General features: G+C 35.3%; 1 protein-coding gene across 14 annotated transcripts in view; it reads right to left on the reverse strand.

Annotated features, from left to right (window-relative positions):
• The window catches only part of LOC118737725 (peripheral plasma membrane protein CASK), a 143,969-nt gene that overhangs the window by 25,052 nt on the left and 93,985 nt on the right, over positions 1–24,932 (reverse strand). Inside the window, exon 1 of one of the 14 annotated variants that reach the window (XM_036468443.1) lies at positions 23,913–23,962. The exons of the other annotated variants lie outside the window; for them this stretch is intronic. Within the exon in view, the coding sequence (XP_036324336.1) occupies positions 23,913–23,927 (15 nt within the window). The 5' untranslated portion in view covers positions 23,928–23,962. Of the gene's footprint in view, positions 1–23,912; positions 23,963–24,932 lie in introns of those variants that run through there. 14 annotated transcript variants of the gene reach the window in all.

Here is a 24,932-nt window from a genome sequence, read left to right on the forward strand (position 1 = left end):
TAGAGTACTTTTCGCAAATCTAAGCCGCTTGCCAGTATAAAAAATACAAAATAATTTTGATAAAAATGTCACTGTGCCAACAATCGAGGCAAAAAATATTGCACTTGAAATGGCCAAAGTTGCACGTACGGGGATATAAATATTTCATTATTGTAGAATATTAAACGCACAGAATTGCTTGCTTGCACAACCGAAATTAAAATTGGGGCAATAAAACGGACATTTCCATTTCACTAGCGAAAAAAAAAAAATAGAAATAAAAAAGAGAAATATTTCTTGCTAAAGTTAATGATTCTTGCTAAGTAATTTTTGCATTCAGTTTAATAATAATATACAATGCTATAAATGAGACTACTATTGAATGAATAATGAGCTGCCAGAGGCAAGCTTCCCAATTTTATAACAATTCATTAAATCAAAACCCACTCTGCCAGGCCGATCTGCAAACATACATATCTACATACATAAGTAAATACATACGTATTCATATTGTCAACCTCAATACATACATACATACATATGTACAGTTACAAAATAGTGAAGCAAAAAGGACAATAGTTTAATGAATGATAATAATACGCACTTCATACCACAGGCAACCCCGCCACGGCAACGACAACAACGCGGTACGGTACACGCAGCATACGCAGCACCTCAATGAAACCGTATAAAATCGGGAATGTCATGACAGCGAATACTCATTTTACCGCAAATGCACTGTCATCATAATTGGCAATATAAGGTATGCCAGCATGCCAGCAAGTTAGCGACAAGCAGACAAAAACTTTATGAAAGTGCGATTTGCAATATTGAAATATGTATTGACGTTTTGACGTAATTTGATAAAGTAATAAAAACTGTAACGATCCATTGAATTAAATTCGCTGATAGCAAAGTTATGAACTATTCATAGTCTAGCAGCTACTTGCCATAACGGACTGAAAAATAAATAGCAGCAGCAACAAAGTTAGACGCTATGTTGGGTAAGGCGAACGTTGTCAGGCCAACAGCAGCAGTACAAGGACCGACCCACGCCCGCCCACATAACTGCCTGGCATTATTAGTTAAGTGTGCTAGGAAGTACGCGAATATAAAAACGTGTTTTATGTGTTTACTATAATTGTAGTGCTGCCTACTTTTGAGCCTAGTTGCTCTTCAATCGTTTGCACCTCGGCAAGCATTTTTTCGCTTTGCTTTCCGTTTTATTTGCCTTTCATCGCCAAGTGACCGAAATTGAGATTTGAAATTTGAAAGCCCCACTCTAGGCACCAAAAAATACTTGAAACCTAAGTCGTTTGCACTTTACTCTCTCCCCCATTAACTTTCTGTATTCCTTGAGTACTTCAGTTCGAAGTAAAGCGAAGACCTATAAAATGAAACGAAGAAGGAAAAGCTGAGGTAGTAAGTAAGTAAATTAATAAGCAGCACAGTTGTGACATTACCGCCGGCCGACCTAAGTATCAGTCAACCAACCATTTACTAGCGCACTTGGGTATCACTTAGTTGTGCGGCTCATCGTTATTTGCCAACTTTGCTTAAGTAGCAATCTCTTATCTGTGCGCAAATCTTTTCTCCGACATTGATATGCGCTAATGAAATACTCAGTGCTAAGCAACGCGACAAATAGCGCAGCGGACCCTTATTGACCGCGCTTTGATTGTACCATTGCTAATTTTGTGCGTGTGTTGCACAGTGGTAAAAAAAGTGAATATATTCAATAAAGTTGTTTTCATAATATTTACTAAATGTTTAAATATGGAAAAATGAAAAATGTGCCGGCTATTTCAACAGGAAGTTAGCGAGCTATTATCTATTATTGTTTGTCTGGGTAAAATTTTGCAATAAATTTTTAACTAACTGCAGTTGAGCTAGATTCTTGAAACTTAAAATTTAACTCAAAACCCAATGAAAACGCAATATGCCGCTAGGTGTAGCAGGAGTCGAGATATTTGAAAATCTCTTTAGAAAGCTCGTTTTAAAAATATTTCTTTTACTATTACCTACATACAGTCCCAGTCATTTAAATAGCGCACCCTTTTGATCCTCAGTACGTACAGTTATCCTTCTGTTTGTTTAATATTAATTAATTTTTTATAACAATATACCATATTCTACAACAAAAAACGTGTAATTCCGATTTTAAAATTGTATATTAATTTGAAAAAAGGAGTCCGCCATCATAACGACCTGCAGTGAATGCGGTAATAATATTGCAAAAAAAATCGGATAAACAGTTTTGTAGCCCATTCAATTTTAGTAATAACAAATTGAAAGTTTCAAGTGGCTGTAAAATAGCGTAAAAATTACTGTTGATTTTTTTGTTGTTGCATTTTCTTCCATATAAAGAATAAAAAAACGCAATTTATTTTTATATGGAAGAAAACCGCAACACCCTCGGAAAAAATTCTACAAAATCAGTGGTAATCTTTAACGACTTGAAACTTACACTTTATTGCACTTAAATTGAAACGGCTACAAAAATGCATACTCGAATATTTTCCGAAAAATTCTAGATAATAAGTTAGAAATTTTGAAGAAATTTTTGGAAATTTGATTATTTTTGTGAACTTTGTGCAAGCTTTTAAACTTTTATTTTGGTGCTATTATTTTGACCGCAACTGTATGCAAAATGATAGCCGTTGTCGTTGTTCGGAGTTAACTCAAAAACAACTGCATAGATTACAGTCACATTTTCGGAAGTTATAACTTGCATACATGGCCCATTAAAGGCCACTAGAAAACTCACTAGGTGGCGCTGGAGTCGATTTACTTATAAAAGTCGTATTTACGAACGGATAGGTACAAATTTAAAATATATGTATGCCACCTGCATGATGAAAAATACGTTTTCGAAAAATGGAATGAAAATCATGGTGCGTATACACTTCATGATAAGTAATGCTTCTGCAAAAATTAGTCCCAATACACCAATACAATACAATAATACATTAAAATTAGTCTCATACACTCTAAATGCGATCATCTTGCTCGGAGCGTCCGTTATTGCAGCAGTAAGACACAAAGAAACCAGTTCTCCATGAACTTCTCAAAGTACACTCCGGTCATTAAGTTATTCTAGGCACTTCACCGCGTCAGGGGTGTATCGAGAAGAAGTGTTTGCTACTTCGCAGGCAGCACAAAATCTTGATCAAAGACCTAGAGAGAACAAACGAGTTAAACATAGACAATGCAAATTCCCTTACAGAATGCCGAACATGTCTGATAGAGAATCAAATGAATATACATACATATATATGTATGAGTGTCCTTGAGCGCCTGAATATTAACACGAATTGTAAAAGTTGCGAATAAGCTGAACGATATTTAAGAGATCACACGACTTTTCGTCCTGTGAAACAGCAGGAATTCTTGGCCCTCCTATAACAGAAAACGCGCATCTGTGATTTTCAGTTTCCTTACACTTCATGAGAAGAAGATGACCCACGCTTGGCAAAGAACTTACAGGTGGAAGTAAAACCATCGGTAAAGTATTCCATATGTTAACACAGCACTACTATTCTTGGCCTATGTGAGAGAAGTAGGGCGTTCTTCAACCAAATACTGAGATAGGGCGTTTTTCAATCAAATTCTGAAGTAGGACGTTCTTGAAAAGTTTTCTGAGATACGCCGTTTTGGAACTGGCTGCCAAGATACGTCGATCTTCCACTCAGCTGACGATATCGTCTTCCTTCTCGTCTAACGGCAGGCTCAGGAAAAGGTCAGATCCGACAGATATGGGAAGTAGGGAGCGGGATGTCCGATCAGCAGATTAAGTGTGCATTTGAAGAAGTGGTTAATATCGTCAAATGGTTTATTCCCATTCCCAAGAAATACGTTTCTATGAGCTGAAGTTTTCCCGACAAAGGCCTAGGGTTTTATAGATTCAAATCTTGTTAAGATCGGCGAACCCTAATGAGTGTGAATTTTTCACTAATTTTTATGTTTTACTTGAAATCCTTCGAACTTCGAAAAGGGTTAGATATAGGGATGTTAGTTTTTTCGCTTTTTACGATCCCGGGATATTCAGAATATCGTTATCACAATTCCGCGGCATTCCGCGATTAGTCCCGGGATTTAGATATTCATTACTTTTCACAACTTGAATCGTCTATATTGTTTGAGAGGCCCGTCTACATTAAAATAAATAATAAATAAATGGACCTACCTTTTTATTTAAAGTGGCGTTTTTATTTTTTTTTTTAACTCTGACGTCAGGATTTATTTGAAAGGACTTTGTTATTTCAAAGATATGATTAATTCCCAAAATTATTTAAAAAATTCAATCCAATGTAGAATAAAAATATCGGTACCAAATGCAAGAGGAAATTTCTTTAGAATTGAAAATAATTAAAATTTTTTGGATTCACAAGCAGGGCCGTAGCCAGGATTTTTCCTGCCTGTAGTGGGGTCAGAACCCCCACAAAATTTAATCTGTTTAAATTCTTCAGAATTTCCTGAATTTTCTCTAAGCACTTTTCGTTGCATTTTTTAAATCATTTTTGAATTACTGACCCCAGAGTGAAAAACTAAAAACGCAATTTTACTATATTTGGCCCATGGTCTGATGAAGGAAGTTTTATCCTCTTTTCATGCCCAACATTTCTTCAAAATGGTAGATTACATACACGGTTCCATATTTTCGTGTGCGTTTTTACACACTCCAAAGAAAAATTACTCATTCGGGAGAATTTTTTACTCATTCGGAAGAATTTTCGACCTTAACGTAAGGAACGTTTTTCTTTGATCCAGAGATGGATTTTTGGTTCAGTGTAACATACGAGAACTACATTAGAACTCCAATGTAAAAGCAAAACGTTCCTCTAACTTTTGAGACTATGTTTGCAGGGTAGAGGAAAATGCACAACACCATCAACAAAAAAATTCCCAAAAATCAGTGGGATTTTTTACCAACTTCACACTCGCACTTTGTTATACTAAAATTTAATGGGATTTAAAACTGCATACTCAAAATCTTTTTAGGAAAAATCTCAAAATTTTGATGAAACTTTGCGGAATTTTTGCACAAAGTTTGAATTTTGGGTTTATACAGTTTTTGATAAATAATGGCAATATTTTTATAATAAAATATATTAAATTAAATAACAAAAAATTTAATTGATAAAACTTGTCAATATGTGGTAGATTTATAGTTATTAGAAGGGATGTTTTAAGTAAATAATTTATTATAATAAATATAATAATAGATTGGCGCATACACATACAATCTAAAAAGTGCATGTAAGTAAAACTACTACTGAAAAATTTATATTTTTCAACCAGAATCTGTGTAAATACACGCACAAAATTTGATTTTTAACATTAGATGTTTACGATATACACATAGATATACACATGAAATGGTTAAAATTGCAAAAATTTCGAGTGTAAAAATACATTTTATACTAATAATAAACATTAAGTGCTCATATTTAATCAATTTTATGTGTAATTTCGCTCTACGCGACAAGCTTGGTATGTAAAAGTAAGCAGTCAGTGTTTGATTTTGCACACATTAGAAGAGGAAACTGGTTACCTCTGTTTATATGCGTAAATTTAAATAAAAAATTTTTAAAGCAAATTTTATACATTTTATATTTAAACTGTGAAGTTGTATTTAGAATTCAACAAACAAATGCGCCACATATATGATAAGTAGAAGTAAAAAAGCAGTGTTCAATTTAATTAACACGGTGTGTAAATTTGCATTCATTAAGAGAGGAATTCGCTACCTATCTTAATAAATGTGTACAAATTTAAACAAAAATTTTTTAGAGTGTACGTTAGTGTTTGGCCGGGCTTCTCCTCCGATTTGTGGCGTGTCACACAAAGGGGGTGGCCTACGGCAATTGTACTTTTTTGAGAAGCTGTTTTTCATGGCTGAAATACACTCGGACGTTTGCCATTGTCTGCTAAGGGGCTACCGCTATTAGCAAAAAACAACTTTTTTATTTTTATCTTTTTTTTATTTGAGTTGAACTGTGCTTGAATCCAGGCCCTGGGGAATGGTAGCGCGCACTGCTAACCACTACACCACAGCGGCCGTCATTTAAATTATGAATTATTAAGAATATTAGCGTATTTTCATATACATATTTATTTCTCAATATTTTCTTCTCAGTTTCAGTAATACACTTTTTCTTATTCTTAAATTTTCACTGTCTCTCATAAATGCCAGCAAAGCAGAACTAATCATTTGGTTCTTCCTACGCTTCACCACAGTCCAACAACGTCTATGCCTTGTGCGGATACTCTTTGTCGCTTCAACGTTATGTCCCACTGGGGATTAATTTCGTATGCCAGCCAACTCAATGCAGCGCATTTAGATATGTATGTGCTTAGCAACCAATGTGGCCCAAATACCAAACGACTCCCTTCTGCTCCTCGCCACTTAAATCGTTTCCCAAAAACACACACAACAAACTTGACACTTTATTTTCATTTCATTCAGTTGTGATTTTGATGATTAATAAAAAGGAGCGTCAAGCTGCAAATGAGTCGTCTGAGGCAAATGGGTCGTACTGGCGAGGAGAGGAGAGGAGAGGAGAGGAGAGGATGGGAGAAACAAACACATCTTCGTTCGCATGCAGATAATGGCTGTTTGTCGGTAGTTGTTTATTTTCGGACTTCTTCTTTGTTGTCACACTCAGCTTTGAGATGCTACTCCTTGGTGGCTGTTTGCTTAGCCACCCGTAGATTACTCAAGTAATCTTAAGTATTTGCGGATGAATTGAAAACGGTCGAAAGCGTTGGTGTGTTGTAAGTTAGTCATGTGCTGCTGCTGAAGCTGCACTTTAAGCCCGAGATCTTAGACCGTCATTTGTTGGTCTTAATAATTATGACACTAATATTTAAGACTTAGCAATTTTATTAAGGATACACGTCAACGTAAAAAGTATTTCCATAAAGTGAATGGTGTTTAGAAAATAAGCGGGTTGGCGTGCTCAAGCAAGGACAAGTAGGCGGTATATGTCGGAGGCCATTCAAAGTTTAACAATAATGCGAAATATCCCAAACGCCTATTTATTTGTGTTTCAAACTCTTCGCATTAGCTTCAAGTATCGTAGCATTAAACCTTCCCTTCGGTTATATATCTATTGCAAGTTTATTGCCACTTGGAATCATTTCCAAATGTGTAAGTACATTAGACTGCATCCCCTCCCCATACAAAAAAATCGGCACTGTTTTTCCACTGGAATTATAAAATCTATTATATCTTAAAACTTAATTGAGATTAACAAAATAAAAATTTGTTTTACAAGGAAGCGTGGCAACCTCGATGGAAAATATATTTTCTGACCAAAGTTCTCAACAATACATTTAATTTGATATCCATATTGCGATTTTTAGATATATTGTGTGGAATCGAAAATAAGTGGCAATCTTACACTATTATCCTAAGACATAACATTTTGTGTATAGGGAAAGCATTGTTTGAGGAATTTCTCTTGGTACCCATGAATAGTAATATTTTACCTTTTCTTCTAAACAAAAAATTAAATAAATATGCGATTCAAAATAGGTGGCTACCTTATTAAAAATATTTTTGAATTAGGGATCTTTAAAATACCTTCCATTTGATACCCATATTATGATGTTTTAATTAATTTGTAACTTATTCCGAATAGGTGGCAACCTTATACGAGTCTTCTCGGAGATATTGCCTATTCAGATAACCTTAACATCCAAAACAGTATCTGTGTACAAAAATTCATAAAAATTGTTGCAGCCGTTTCCGAGAACCCTATGGATATATATATATATATATACAAGAATTGCTCGCTTAATGTAATAAGATTCATAAAAAAACTCCATTTTTAGAGGTATTTTCAAAGCGGTCTAGCTCACGTAAATCTTAATATTTCTCTGAGATATTGTGATAGAAGTCTTAGAATATACTAAATGTTGTAATCCCGCCGGAAAAACCGCAACTTTTTTTGGTGATGCAGTCTAATGTATGTACATACGCGCGACCTATCTATAAAACTTCTTAATACCAAGTATCCGTCGCAATTCGTGGTAACTACGTCAGCACATTTCTAAAATCCACTGCACTACCATCGATGCAATCGTCTAAGCTGATAACAACCAACGCGTACACGTCACCCCACAGAACCACCAACCAACCAGCTGAATCATCTGGATTAATACTGAATTTTAATTAGAAAGCTTTGGTAGTTATCTGCAAATTGGCCAAGTATTCCATTTCGCTTGCAGCATCATCGTACTTTTGACACTTTTGTTATCAACGCCGCACAGCCGGCAAATTTTCGCCTACACCCGTTGCTATTTTCCGCTGCTGAAGGCTTCAAATTTCCGTTGCCTATCGACCGGCATTTCAGCACTGGTAGACTGACTGGTTTGTGTGCCAGCAAGCGCTGTATGTTTGGGTGCGAGTATACTCTTAAAATTTTATGCTAACCAAGAGATGAGCTGGATTTAAAATACAAAAACGGCGGATTATCTGTTGATTTTCCAATGAGCATGTAGTGGGGTTAGAGGTATCGCTGTTCTTTCATATTCGCAATGTGGCACCAGGTAAAGTGAGCCATCATATTTAGGGTGGCACACATACGAGTATATGATTTTCACCTAAATTGAGTTTGAATGAACAAAACGTCGATAATTAGGTATCTTGAATTCTTCGTAGGTATTTTTGAATCGATTAAATTAAATAAATTTTAAAAATCATAATGCATTGAGATTTAGTAAAACTTCTGGCTGTGTAGTTCCAGTTGCTCGACTATACTAAATTCCTACTCTTGCGTTCGCGTTCGCGCATCCAGGGCAATGGGAACAACCCACTTGCGAAATGCGATAACCAACCCGAGTGGAGCCTTGGATTACGCCAGAAAGAAAGTAACATGATGACTGTCGTCGACAGCGTCTGCTCACCATGAGGTGTGGCTGCAAGCGAAAAGCAAGCAGCTCGCTATATCGCCAAATTCTGGTTGTAAGCTGGGTTTGGGACGCACGGAATAAAAACTAATTCCAATGAAAAGCAAAAAGAAGCTTGGGATGAGGACTCTTCTAAAGATAGCGACTAGAGCAAAGGTTTAAAAGAATACGATTGGAGGGTATGCACCTTGAATGTCTGAACTCTTAATGGGTAAGGTACCTTGGCCCGGTTTGTTGATGTCCTCGGGAAGCCGAAGGCTGATATCACCGCCATACAAGAAATTTGGGGGACGCGACGTGGATAGAATCGCGTGAGGCCTTGCGCCGTCAGCCGTCATTGTATAAATTACCGGAAATTCGGTGTTGGATTTGTGGTGGCAGAGCGACCTTGTCGCCTAGTAATATCCTTTATCACAGTGGGAGAGCGTACCGCCGCAATTCGCATAACAGCGAGATTCTTCTCGCTCATTTATCCACTTACGACAGCTGCCCTCATTACGACATAAAAATCCTGCTTGGCGATTTTAATGTCAGAGCTAGCAAAGAGGGAGACCGATACGATAACGGACTAAGGCTGATCGACTTCTCCGCAGCCCGAAACATGGTAGTCTGCTGCACCGGTTTCTAGCATAAAATAATTTTTGAGGATATATGGCTGTCTCCGGATTCAAAGACGAGACGTTCAGACGATGCGAGGACCAAACACCGACTCGGACCACTAGCTTGTTGCAGCCAAGATATGCACACGACTCTGTGCAGCGAAAAATGTGCGCTTGATGGGGAAAGCTCAACGTCGACAAACTTCAAACAAAACAGATTGCCAGCATATTCGCTATGCGATTTTCGCACCTGCTCTCTGAGAGTACTACCCAACAAACCGATATGTATGTGTATGCAAGCAGTGAGATGGCGTATCTCGCTAATGAAATGTTTGGATTTCAGCGAGTCGGAAAGTCCAAATAGTAAGGCGCCAATGGAACGCCGCTGAATGGAAAAACGGTACCGATTTTTTATTTTTTTATTTAATTTTTTATATGGGGAGTGATGCAGTCTAATGTACATACTTGAATTTAAAGTTCATGATATCCCGATAATCCATGTGTCGATGTTTCAAATTTTGACCTATTGTCGAAACTCCAGAAAAAATTCTCGCTGCTCGACTGTTACAGACTAATTGCGGAAATGACTAAAGAGCGGAATCTTCTGATCATACAAACTACATATTAGAAGGTACTTTAGATGACAGCGTAAAACTGTAATCGGAGGAACGAAGTAAAAGATTCGATTCAGAATTTCGCACTCATTTAATGCTTTACTAGTATAAAAAATAAAGTCTGAAGCCCTACCGAGCAAGTGAAAACTTCGTTGCGGTATTTTCTTTACATTAGTTGCTTCTACTGTATACAACGAAGCGTTGACTTAATTAATTTTTAACAGACACTTGTTTGTTTTCTCGTTTCTATGTCTTCTTTTGTGTTCTTTTCTTTTAATCATGAAATTTATTTCTCTTCTTAAGTAAAACCAATGGAACTCTACTTTCCTTTTGTTAGTTAGTGCACACTTAATTACGAACTAGAAACCAATATCACCAACGACATGCATAGCACACATCATTTTTCTTTGTTATTATTTATTATGAAGCTGGCTGAAGAGATAGAATCCCTCGTTGAATGGCTTGCAACACCGAGACACAGTCTTACAGTTAACATTGGCTTATAACACAACATTTGCTGTACGACTATGTCCCAGTAATTGAGCGGAATTTCAAACACTTTCTCATTTAGACGAGGATGACGACGACGACAGCGGCATCGACAAGCTCCATGCACCATGAGCCACTGCCTCTGCTGTAGCCCACATTCACGATTCCTGGTATACAAATACAATGAAGTGGAAATGACAGTGAGTTGCATTGTGCGTTTTGTGCTCCTGATGCTACCGCTGTTGGGTGGTGGTAACTTGAAATCCTAGCAGCATTCAATTACTTTAATACCCGTAGATAGGAGTATATTTGTGTATTTAGTTGATGTTGATGTTGACGCAAAAACCGCAAGGATCCGTTGTATTTTTGCCAGCAACAACACTGCACTATTAGTTGTTTCAAGTCATTCATTGGTAGGTTGGCAGCGATGTTTTGCCTAGCAATCCGTATTTACTTCAATTTCTGTTCTTCGCTGCTTGTTTTTGTAGCTTACCGCTTCGCTCATGCCTCGCTCGCTTGCCCTCTGTGTGATGTTCCTCAACAATGGTTGCCATATCAATGAAGTAAGTGACGCGCATTCATAGAGTCTGGTATGCATTTCGTAAAATTTAACAATAGGCAAACCAACAGCAACTCCATTGTTAAAGCCAGAGGATGTGGTGAGGCGCATTGCATATCAGCCATCGCAGAGAAGTGCGGAGTTGTGGCAACTATGATATTTATTCATTTGGTTCTGGGTTCATATGTATGTATGTACATTAGGGTGCTTTTTTGTCGACTTTTGTTGTTTTTTTCACTTCTATATGGCGCAAAAGTGCATGGCTAACAAGGAATAGCACCCTTGAAAACTTAAGTGATCAAAATTTCAGCCCAAGTGTCTTTAGGAGTTTTTTGCAAAGCTAGTCAGCTTGAATGACATAACGATGTTTTTGATTAACCATTTGTTGTGGTGGGCATTTATCAAAAACGAATGCAAAGAACTGCTGAGCGCGAGTCAAAATATTTTCCAGAAGATCAGCGTTACAATCCCTTTTCCTCCTACCTGGATTTTTTTCTAAATGTTTTCTTGTTTGTACTTAAAAAATTTTTTGAATTCAAGGGTTGTATCACAAGTAATTTGCGTGCCTCACTTAAAATGGTGCGCTCTGTATAACATGGTATACCATTTTTTTTTTTTGAAAAAGTAAACGGTGTTCTACCAACCTATTGCTTGGTTAGAAGTTATAATTGGAAATTGTTTTCATGCATTTTGCACATATACTGATTTAATCTAGCGTGTAATGGACAATAGTATCACCCACCAATACAAGCCGTTTTCTCAGACGATCTAAGTATCTACATACAAATGTGGGTACATACCTAATATCTAATGTTCAATTCTGGTGGAAATCCTATTAAGGAACGTGCCATATATGTAAGTTGACTACCAACACTCAAATCCTTCACACACACACATACCCATACATATTTGCATATGCGATATGTATGTAAGTATATGCATGTGTGTATGTAAGTACACATCCGTTTGTATGTTTTTGAATTTATGTACTTCGCGCTCGGACGATCCTTAAATACGTATGTACATATATAGATATGTATACCCACTCACTCATTTTCTGGCTAAATGGAGCAATGTCATAACTTGGAACGATTCGCAATAGACAGCTGATAGGCCGACAGCTGATAGACGATAGACGATACAAATATGGCATAAAAGATGATGACAGCTATGTCACACCGCACTCACTCAAATCAAAGTGACCGAGTGTGACATCACTGATACCCGCATGAAGTGAACAAAATTCGTTTGATACTTTAGGTGTTTGTGTCGATACATTTCAGTTGCTCTATCATGATGAGTAGGATACTCTTATTTAATAAGAAATTTGATAAAAAAAAATGCACACAAACAAACAAACAAACAAGCCATCGAGCACAGAACTTTGTACTAGGATGGAGCCGAAAAAATCATTTGTTTGATTTCTAAATTTCAGGAGTGCGAAAAAGTTGCGTGAACCGTGTTAAACCGTTTTTCGATCGGATAGTATTTGCGGTCACACAAAGATACTTAAAGTTTCGAAAAATCTCTAAAATTTTGGGTTTTTAATACTTTTTTTTTAAGATTTTCTAGAAAGATTTTATAGTCCATTAAATTTTAGTACAATAAAGCGCGAGTTTCAAGTTGCTAAAAAATTGCGTTGATTTTTGGCATTGTTTTTTTTTTTTTTTGCTACAGTGTCATGCATTATATTTTATGTAAAATTGTCGAACATACTTTGAACCATGTTTAGTTCAACGCGATCATGTTAAGCAACTTTTCCGCACTATTAAAATTTCAAGATCGAAAAATTTATTTTTTCGCTCCACACTACTAGGTACATATGTAAGAGTTCTCAAGTGTGTTCGTGTACTATAATTGTAAAAAAAAAACGTTATTATTACGCGCATTTTGCATTTTCGGTAGTGTCATGAGTAAACAAAAGCTTTTTCACACCATCTTGTCCTTAAAAATCTGTTTGTTTTGTTTCTTTTTTAATGTTTTTTTTTTTGCCTTCTTGATGCTGTGCATGTCGCATGTTTGTTTGCGTTTTCGCATGGATCCTTTCAAAAACTTTCTTTTCCATTTAACTTTTATTTGTCTATTCTGTCACGACTTTTGTTGTTGTTGTTGTTGTTTTCGTGCCACTCTTTACCACTCACTAACAAAGAAAATAGTGCTATGTGTAAACCGCTCGAGAAATTCGTAACTACGTAGTATGCCACAGAAAGTAGTGTAACACCAACAACTTTTGTGTTGTCTAGCGGTGTTGCCATCAACGGTGACAACAACAGAGCGGTGGTGGCAGTTGCATGTTGGCTAGTTTACGCGACACTAACTCATTCTCACTAAACAAGTAAACTAATTATTTTGTGAATTTTTTTGTGCAAGTGCAACTTAGTAGAGCATCTGTCAATTGTCATTTGTAAGCTAGCTGACGGCATACTATGTACAGTAAAGTACAGTATGTATGTATGTGTGTCGGTTTTTTTTTCAAAAAAACTTTTTTGTGTGGGCGCAAGGGCTTGTCATCTTGTCTGCTTGTTACCTGCTGCCCATCTCAGCTGCTCTTTCGTCAACTTTTTATTCTTCTAATCCTTTAAATGTTAAGCAATTACCAAGTTTTAACAAGTAAAGAGTGTCAACCGGCCTGGTGTTGTTTGAGCTCATATTGCAGCTGATTAGGGATGTCCTTAATTACGTCTTCACTTTTGGCTTTCATGAGTGAAGAATTTGACGAAGGTTTAAATTTGATTGAGCGAGATTTTTTGCGGATGTATGTGTATATGTTTTAGCTAAGAAATCAGCCACCGTCATAAAAAAAAATATCGCAAAGGATGGCCCAGCTGTGGAGCAAAGGGTATCTATACGCACAACGTCCACGGCAGCGATAAATGTGCTGCTAAGCTTACTGCCCATAAAAATTATGGGTTAGCAAAATGCACTTGGCTTTCTGGATGCGCTCAGCCTGCCGGAATTAACGGACGATCGCACTGACGGATGCAAAATTAACAAAAAAAAACACCCAAAGGCGGAGGGGGAGTGTACTCAGAACAACTAAGAGTATAAAAGTCGTTCCGTCTGCCGAACTACTGTAGCGTCTTCCAAGCCGAAATCGCGGCCAATCAGAAGAACGCAGAATGTGTATGGATAGAAGCAATCGGATGGAATAATATCTATATTTTTTTCAGATAGTCAGGTGGCTCGCCAGTATTTTAAAGAGCTTCAAGTTCCTACCGACTCGAACAGACCTTATCGACCGCATCGCAGGATTTCAAAAAACACTCGGAAATCCAAGATACGTTTTAAAAATTTAAAACAAGTAAGTTTTAAGCAAAAACAAAAAACAAAGCCTACTACAATTATAAAAATCGGTTAAGGTGGTCCAGAGTTATGGAGTAACGTACATAAAAAAAAAATTCCGACGAATTGATAACCTCCTCTCTTTTTTTGAAGTCGGTTAAAAAGGTAAAATAGTGAAATTTCCACTGACATAATTTTTCCTGCACTCTGGAGGAAAAATATTTAAACAAACATATTTCTCTACAAATTAGGGTATTCCTAATGCTAAGGTTATTATGTACTGTTTTCCATCACCTTTGCTACCAGCTTAGTCAGCGATGTCAACACTGACGGTGACTCCGTCAATCATTGTTTCCTTTTAATGCTGCATATGGTAGTTGCTGTGTAAACTGACAGTTTTTTTTTACATACATATAGCTTTTGTTTAAGTTCAACTTCTGAAGTTCGTTCCAAAGTATTAATTACCCAGTCAGCAAAATTAGAAAAGGCTGCCTTTTATGAGCCCTTGTAGACCTCGATTCTGTACAACTTTTAATTTTGTATGGAATTGGAGTTTCAAGGACTTCTAATTCAGCTTTTCCTTAGATGGGGAATGCTTAAATGTATGTAATTTGGAGTAATGGTACAGTTCAAACCGAACTTTGCACCGAAGCGTGTATTGCGAATTTTTTTTCTTTTATTTGACTTACGTTGCCTTGGAAATACATATTTTTGTTCGCCTTCGAATTTTAGTTCTATTAGCAAAGACCCAGAATAATAGTTATTTCACGGTGGAGTTTTAAAAAAAAAGTCATCCAAATTTTCGTAAGGATTATAAACAACTTGATAACTATGGGTGAGAAAATTTTTTTAAGTCATCGATAACTATTATTTTAAGACTTATAAAATAGAAGTCTTTTCATAATAATTATCAGAGAGATAATTATTTTTAAGTCTCCAAAGGCTTTTATTTTGAGATTTATATTATAAAAGACTTGTCGTAATAATTATCATTGAGATAAATATTTTTAAGTCTCCAAAGACTTTTATTTTGAGACTTATATTATAAAAGTCTTTTGATAACAATTATGAGTGCGAAAAAATTTTGTATACAGTCCCGAACTGGTCCCCAACTAATACTGAAATACTCCTAAACAAGTCCTTAAAAACTTAAAAAATTGTTTCATGCTCATAATTATTATGAAAATACTTTTATAAGTCTTAAAATAAAAGTATTTGAAGACATAAAAATATTTACCTCAATGATAATTATTATGAAAAAACTTTTAAATTATAAGTCCTAAAATAAAAGTCTTTGAAAACTTAAAAATATTTATCTCTCAGATAATTATTATGAAAGGACTTTTATAATATAAGTCCTTGAATAATAAATAAAGATGACTCGAAAAAAATATTTATCTTAATATAATGATTATTGATTGACTTTTATTCTTTTCTCTTATAATAGTCATGTCTCTGACTATTAGAAGATCTTCTAATACAGTTTCCATAGAAAATGTGTTCTTTAAAAAGCTTTATTTAGAAACGCTCCCAATTTAGCTGACTGGGTATTTCTGTTTTGTGTATATAAAAAGATGTGTGATTTTTGCCACTTTACTTGTTTACTTGCACATATGTGTGTATGTTTGGAAATGAGCTACTTTTCGCTACTTAATGGACAGCACACATACATATATTCATACATACATACATACATATATACCCAGTATGCAGGTTTATGGCTACATGTGCGCGCTGATAGGAGTGTCCTTGGCCCATAGATGTGCTGCTATGTGGACGGCGAAGAAAAGTCAGACAGGCCTAAAGGCTCACTACAAATCTGTTACACAGTGAAATTGCCCTCAAAATGCCATAGCCTAATTAAACAATTTTCACAAAGTAGGATTAGCCAACAAACAAGTTTAAGTATGTTGACGCATTTTAGTTTCAAGTATGCAAATATGTCGCAACACATTTTTCATGTGTCACTATGTCGTCTAACTTCATACTATAAAAGTATGTACATACATTCATATGTAGTTATTTAGGTAAGTTCTCATAATTGTCACATCTATTATTTAGCGCGTATGAAAGTCTTGCTTTTTACCTAAATATCTAAGAAATATTATGAATATAGTAAGTAATGGAACCAACCGTTTTGCTTCGCTTCTGTTGAAGTCTTGCGAAACAAGACCGATGAGGAGACATGGTGATCTCTGAAATAGCAACTCTAATTTCTACCGCTTACACTTTTTTGCTTTTTCCATTTTTTTTTTAACAGATCGTGGTATAAAGCTCAATAACTCAGTTGGCGCTGGGAATCTCAAACAAATGCATGTTTTTATTGAACATCTTCAAAATGAAATGGGTAAGTATCGTTACGAATCATGAAATTTTATTTAAAATGGTATTCAAACGTCAACGAATATCTTTGCATATTTTGCAGTAAATGCATGGTTTTACATATTTTGGCAAACATGCCTATTTTTGAATAATTATGGCGCATATTTTAGTATATTTTACAATAAATGCATGTGGAGTTTGCATATTTTTGCTGTTGTTGCTTGACAAAAAAATAACTATAATTTTTCCAAAATATTCATCTAAACCACTGCACATAGGGGTATTTGGCCGATAGAATTGTAAATGTTTAAAATCAAGTAAATAGAAGGGAAGGACGTCCAATTATTCCACCAAAACAAAGAAAATAAAGTGGCTTTACATTTGACTCCGTGTTGCCGTGGTCCATTCTAGGAACACACGTATTTACGTGTTCATCTCGGCGAGGAGAAGGTTTATATATAGGTTAAAACATTAACAGAGTTGCCACCTGTTTAATTAGTTAAATGAATTTATGCAATATTGGTATCAATCAAAATGGGTTGGAAAAAGCAACCTCCCAGGGTTGCCTAGTGTTTGAAAAATCGAATTCAACTTTAATTTATTAAATATGTATCACAGTATAAGTAGAAAATAATGTAATAAAACTACATTCTTGTAATGATAACAATAATATAACAGTCTTTTTTATTGTTAAGAAAACTTGGAGTAAATTAGCGTCCTCAATGACTGAAATATCGGAATGCATTGCTTTTCCATACCAAGGTTATTAAGTGCACCGAGTTTGGTACAAATTTATAAATCGGTTACCGAGATATACATTTGTGGTCATAAGGGGGCGGCGCCATGCCCATTATCCAAAAAATGTTAATAATCTAATAATTAGATTCTAATTTAATGCTAAGAGGTCATTCCAAGAATCAATTTTGAGTGAATTAGCTTCAGTAGATACTGATATAGCGCTCTTTTCTTGTTTCTGTAATTAAATAATAATCTGTAATGTAAATTACCGTTATATGGGAAGTGGGCGGGGTTATCGCACGATAACCTCGAAAACTATTTTTTTTTTTGTTTTAATTAAATGGATTCATATTCTGGTTCAGCGGCCTCAAATTCATCTAAAAAGTTTCCTTTTAGTATTAAAATAGATCTAAAGTAGTGTTACTATATACTAGTTGTGTTTTTAGATTTTTCTTTAATACATTTTCTAAGTAAAGAAATACCACTTATCTGCCATTTGATGCGGGGAATCTTTTCACACTACATTAGCCAAATTCCTACGTTTTCAACTGAACAAAGAATAATAATGCGATCTGTTTTTAATTAAAAAAGAAAAAAATTCTCGTTGAATTAAAATTGAACTTTTGTTTAATAAAATGATTAAATAAATTTAACACTTAAATGCATTATCACCTTCTGTACGGGGTTCCATCAATACTTTTTAAGAATACAGTGCAGAAATCAAAATATTAACTTAAAACCGTCACAATCTTTCTAGAAGCGTTAGAATATTCTGTTACCGGTCAACGGTGAGCGTTCGCTGTGCAAGTTAGAAAAGTAAGGGGGACTGGGGAATGTTGTTTGGAATGTTCTCTATCGAATGTGAGTATTTTTTTAAGTTTACTTCAAAATTTTGTCAAATTGGTTTATGGTCGCCTAAAGTAAGCACCTTAGCTCGTTTGTGTCTAAGAATTTTTGACATCTGATATTTCACAGCCTGCCATCTCACTCTTTCCTCACGAAATTATGGAACGGGCATATATTTATGTTGCAACCATGGGTTGCCTTGTGCTCCTTTTTCAGACAAAACTTTAAGAAGCCGTAATTGAAACCGTAGAAAATTTCTTAAGAACTGCGTGTACTCCCTTAAGGAAATTTGACACTAGAAAATTTCTTCGCCATTGCTTCACCGTCTTTTTATATGGACTTTAGGCTTTTGTTGAGATCTGGGATACTATGCATTAAACACGATTGTACAATCTGCTTGATTATAAACAAATTTCATACATAAATATTTATTGCACTTTGAAATTAATTATTTTCGTTCTTTGCAAAGGGAATACCGTTTCATTAAAAAAACAAAAAAAAAAACGGAAAGTAGTGTCCGGTGTAGTATGTAGCAAGGAAAAGCAAGACTTTAAGAATGCGCCAATAGTAATGAAGAAAGCATTGTTGAATACAATGGCCAACGCGATTTTGCACCCCATGAAAAAATCAAGCATTTTCGGAAAGTATAAACAAAAACCAAGTATCCGTATTTTGCAGTTTTTAAGCGGAAAACAAATCTTAACAAACCTTGTGATTACTCAAACTTCATTAGACTTCGTATTTAAGTGTTGTTGGGGTCGGTTATTACGAGTCTGAAGTCAGTTCTTAAAAATTCAAAATGGCGTATACAATATGGCGGATGGATTTAAAAAAAATATCAGATTTGTATGAAACTTTACATACAAAAGGTTCTTTGAGTGGCTGCTTACAAAACTGAAATCATTTATCAAAAATTCAAAATGTCGGATCGAATATTAGTTCTGCCCAAGGCACATTAAACAGGTAGTATCAGTAGAGCAAAAACAACATTTGCGTGTATTTTGTTGTTGCTTCTGGTATCGAAAGTGTCAACAACTGTTCTGAATTTTTTCTTCTAAATCAAAGCGTGCCATGTGAAATACAAAAAATTATAAAAAACAAAAAACTTAAATTGGAAAAAATAAAAATTGATGCAACTTTCTTTCCTAGTAAATTTGTTTGCTTCTCGAAGCATTGCAAGGCCCAGTAATCAGCGGTCGTGCTGCCGAGTTGGGCGAAGGTTCCAAAAGCTGCTATTCAATCGCTTGTTTTGTATGGAAAAAGGTTTCACAAGCAAATGGATTTTAACAACTTATAATTTTCGTGAGAAAAAATTAAAAATATTTGACATTTTCGAGACCAAATAATTTGAAAATAAATCAAATCAGCTGCTCTACTGATACTACCTGTTCAATGTACCTTGGTTCTGCCCGAAATTTTTGACAAATTTGCTGAAAAATATCACTTGATAGGTGGAAGAATTAAAAATAAAAAATCCAAAAATAGTTACGTCAATGCTTATCTTGGTCTTACAGGCCGCGCGCAAGCTAATACAGTGCAATTACTGCCGCTCTTCTCACCGCACAAATTTGCTCGCTACGGCAATTAACTCATTGCTGACTCAGTAAAAGCTATTCATGGTATGAAATTGATTGGCGCGTAAACGAAATATATATTTTAATCTAAAAGTTGTGCCGCGGCATAGAGACCAACAATAGTACTTAGGGATTAATAAAAGATTTTTTTTGTTTTGTTTTTTTTTTTAGTTATTGAGTGCAACTTTGAAGCAATTGAAAGCAGCTGGTGGGTGTTTTTAGAAGCCCTCTTATTCTTTATTCACATGTAAGTATGTAAAAAGTATGGCGAATATTGCCGTAGAAATCTTGCTGTTTTTGTTTTCGCTCGCCTAATTTCGTTTCTGCACTGAAACAGCAGAATTTTTCATACTTTCCAAAACCAATACCCTTGCTTTCGTCTTTTCTTCAACTTGATCCAGCATTTTCTATCTACATGGGTTCACCGTTTTGGGCTCGAAAGCGAATGAAAAGTTAAATTATTTGATTTAAAAAAAACGACAAAGAGTTGGGTAGGACTGTAATTTTAATTTGTTCTGTTGTTGTGGCTTGAAAGGTGTTTTTTTTTATTCACGAATGTACATACATGGCGTATGAGTGACTTTTGTGAGAAGCGAGTAAAACCGTAAAAACGTCGAAAGTTCACAATAGAAACGGAAAACTTTTAAAATTAACATGTAAATGCTTTCAACTTAAATGATGCTGAAATGCTGTAGGATCGTTAAAAAAAAATCGCTTTATTCCAGTAAGATAGCAAAACAAATAGTACTGGCTGGCACAAGGGTAACAAAGAATCCTTTTTCTGTATTTATTCATTAGTAAGCTTCTCACGAATTTCAGACGTCATTCAAAAGTATGTACATATACAACAAAAAAAACCTTTTACTTTAACGTTTCAAAGCTGAACATAGTAACCGCACTGTTATGAAGTATGTATTTCATAAAGCATATCACTCATCCTCTAGCCCATGATTAATGTAACCCAAAGCCACATGCGCGTATGTACTTATGGATGTATGGATATATGTACGTATGTTCATATTGGTAACTTTTCCCTTCAATTATATACAATTAATTTTGTTGGGAATGTGAATCAAATGCATACGTGTATGTACTAACAAAACTTTATTTAGAAAAAAGTTTATTCCTAGAAATCTGTTACACATCAAGCTAAAAGCGAGGGAGTGAGTAAAACAATTTAGTGGAAATATTGTAGCTAATTGTATTAGTTACATTCAATTTGCAGTCGAAAGTCACACAAAGATGAACGATAGCGCGCCAGTCACACACACACACGCACATACAAACAATACGGTACTTTGGGAAACGTTGTCCTTTTGATTTAGAAGTTGACAGTAGTAAATCATACGTAGATATGTGCAAACAACATACATATATCGCATTAGGTTGCCCAACTATGTGTAAGTATGTATGTGTACATACATTCATATGCACGGGCGGGTGTACATTAGACCGGCACCACAAGAGAAGCAAACAAAACTGAGTCTAAAGTAGTAGGAAACTTGCTTATGGAATTCTGCCAGCGTTGGGCATGCCTCGTATAAAACATTTTTACAGGGCAATTTCTAGAAAAATATTTTTATTTTTTTTGTCGAGCCTAGCGGTCGCCTTTTTACATTTTTCGGCGACACCTACATATCGACCCCTTTGCGCAAAATTATGGTGTGTACCATTTCCTTTCCCAATTGACTTTTTGGTGCAAATTTGTTCTACACTCTATAATGCATCACTTGGTAAAACATTGTGGCTAAAAGCTCAACCACACTATTGAAATAAATATTAATAGGTCACAATAAAAATTTACCAACAAAATCCCTATGTTACAATGCATTATTTTCTTGGGGGCGAAATTTACGTATGATGCATTTCATGTCACCGCGGCCACCACTGTGCGCGACCTCTAAGGATTTGGATGAAAGTTGAAGTTGAAGGTCTAGGTGACATGAATATACGTGCAGCATATTTTGCCGATATGGCGTAGGGTTGCCTGCTTACACGGGACTTACATTTTAAGAAAACGTCATACATACCTTTTAATTTTTTGTTTTTTGTTTTTTATACTTGCATTATTGTAAAAAAATGTATAATTAAAACCCGTAATAAGAGGGAAGAAATACATTTTTTTCATTAAGTTTCGTTAAAAGGTTTCCAAGATATAGCACTTAAGAAAAATGTATGTATGACGTTTTCTTAAAATTGAAGCCCGTGTAAATAGGCAACCCTACGCCATATCGGCAAAATATGCTGCACGTATTTTCATGTCACCTAGACCTTCAATCTCTTCAACTTTCATCCAAATCCTCAGAGGTCGCGCACAGAGGTGGCCGCGGTGACATGAAAGGCCTCGAAAAAAAAATTAAAATAAAATAAAAAAATAAAAAAAATAAATTTGAAATAAAATGAAAAACTATCACAGCTGAAATCCCAATAGCAACCCCAAAAATTGACTACAAATTTTATCGTATGTGACTATGAGAAAAATACAAACAACACTTTCCTGTAAAATTCGGTTTTTGAAACATACGATAATTTTGCGTAAGGGGTTCGATACATTCATTGGAGCGCTTTGTATGATCTGTTTAAGGCAGTTTTTAGGTAAAGTTTGTATGGAAGATATGCTTTGAAATAAACCGATTGCGTCCTTTTTTTTTTTTGGAGTTCATATAACAAATTATTGCAAACAAATGGGCGCAATTTCAGAGTCAAATATTTATTGGTGCAGTTTTTGTAGAATTTTTAAGACGTTTTTGAGGTTAGGGGGGTATGCTTTGAAATGAATCGATCACGTCAATTTTTCGTTTTTTTGTTCTACAGTTATGTCCATAAATCAACATGCGCCCCACGTTTTACATTTAAAATCTCATAAATTATTTAAAATGACCTTTGCCAAAATTTTAAAACTAAAACTTATCAAGACAAATTATATGGGTTTAGAAAAAATTATTTACTAACTTTAGTTTATTAAATAGATTTCAATTTGGTTTTATTTTTATTTTTTGAAGTTGTCTTGCGCAAAACTACTTTAGACTCATAGCTATATGGCAAACCTCTTTTTCTGATACGGTCTAATGTATATATGTATGTATCTATTCATTCCCTTTATTATAAATTATTATGCATGTATGTATGTGGTAATATATGTGCATAAGTATGTATGCACATGTGTATATTCGGACAAGCACTGATATTAAAAGGAATTTTCGAAATGACGGCGAAACATGTTGTCACATCCGAAAAGGAGACAGCTATCACGATCTCTAACACACGATTTTTGATTGAACATAAATACATAAATATGTAATATGTACATACTAACTTCTACGTAATCCATATGTATGCAGTCGGAGGTTCATAAATATTAATACATGAAAACACCGTCCATTTATATAAATAGCTCCATACAATTATCAGCAATGATGGCAGGCAATCATGTGAATTCAAGTCTTTTTTAGTTCGGAAATCTGTGACTCAACCCACACACTCGCACTACACCACACCGCACTATCAAAACTGTCACCTCGCCACCCAGGCAACAGTGTAGGGATTGTATTGTGGCATTCGTGGCTAAAAATGTGGCCAGTTGGTTTCACTGTTCAACCTTTGTCAAAGTGATAACTTAACGCCGGGTATTATGTGGTACTGGGGGTGTTGTTAGAGATACCGAAGTGACCGGCAATGAGTAATAGTAGCGACATATGATATAATACGTATCCAAGTATACATATGTATGTACGAAAGTATGTACAACAAATGTAGAAATTTTGTGGGAGCGTGCGAGGAATAAATTATGTATATATGTATGTATGACACCCACTAAAGAATCTATAAATTATACATATGTACGTGGAGATATGTATACATTGTACATATATACGAGTGTTTATGTATAAGCACGAATATGTGTATAGTATATGGCATATGCAAAGCGATGGGACACCTTTTTTCCAGCTAGTTTAAAGATGAGTGGTTTGTTCTACAGCGAAAATAATCTTACATGTCGTTGACACATTTTCAGCTGACGCCCCCTGCTGTTCTGTTACTTTAGAACGTGTGGCACTTATGTATGTAGTTGATAGCTATTCGGCGATGAACGTGGATTTTCGTTTTATTTGCTTACCTGTAAGATATCAAAACAAGAAAGAGAAACAAAGAAAAGCACATGTTGAAAGTGTAAGATAAAAAGGCTTCAGAGTAAAAGTGTGTAAACATCAAATAAACTACTATAATCGCACAAGGCGGACACGTACATAGCATCTGCATACCACGTACCAATTACGTACTAACAAAAAAAAGGGATTTTTTAGGCTTATAGTATAATATATACCTACTAATATATGTGTATACATTTGTAAAGTTCATGGGCTTTGAGGCAATTTTAAATACAATTTTTTTTTTTACATAAAAGTAAGAGTATTATTTTTTCCATTTAGAAAAATCCTATGGGGTGAGAGCTTGACCTTTTAAAGTTTCTTTTTGGACCACCCTATCTCAGAAAATTTTTCGAGAACGCCCTACTTCAGTATTTGAAGAAGAGCGCCCTAAATAGGAATTTGGTTGAACAACGCCCTATCTCAGGATTTGGTTCAAAAACGCCCTAACTCAACCGCAAACATATTGAAAATTTGTTGAGATAGGGCGTATTTGAATCGGCAGCTGAGGTGGGGCGTTGCCGCGCCCATTTTCCAAAAATTTGCTACAAACGTATTTTTTGCTTAAGTTTTATGGTAAATATTAATTTTAAATAAATTCGCTTCAGTATTTAATTATTAATCGAAGTTTTCGTATTTATCCAAATTACCGTTATATGGCATGTCTCTGTGGTTATGTTTTACCAGGACCAATAACTGTGCCAAGTTTAGGGGAAATCGCTACTGAGATGTACACATGTTGGATTACATAAACTAAATTGTAATCGTCAAATGAAAATGTGCATTAATTTTCTGTATGAAATAGCAGCAGAAAATAATGTTACTCATACGCCATATCGTACACAGCCGAAGTCGTACATTATCGT

This window comes from Rhagoletis pomonella, unplaced genomic scaffold, assembly GCF_013731165.1.
Source record: "Rhagoletis pomonella isolate Grant_MI unplaced genomic scaffold, Rhpom_1.0 Rhpom_scaffold_00004, whole genome shotgun sequence".
NCBI lineage: Eukaryota > Metazoa > Arthropoda > Insecta > Diptera > Tephritidae > Rhagoletis > Rhagoletis pomonella.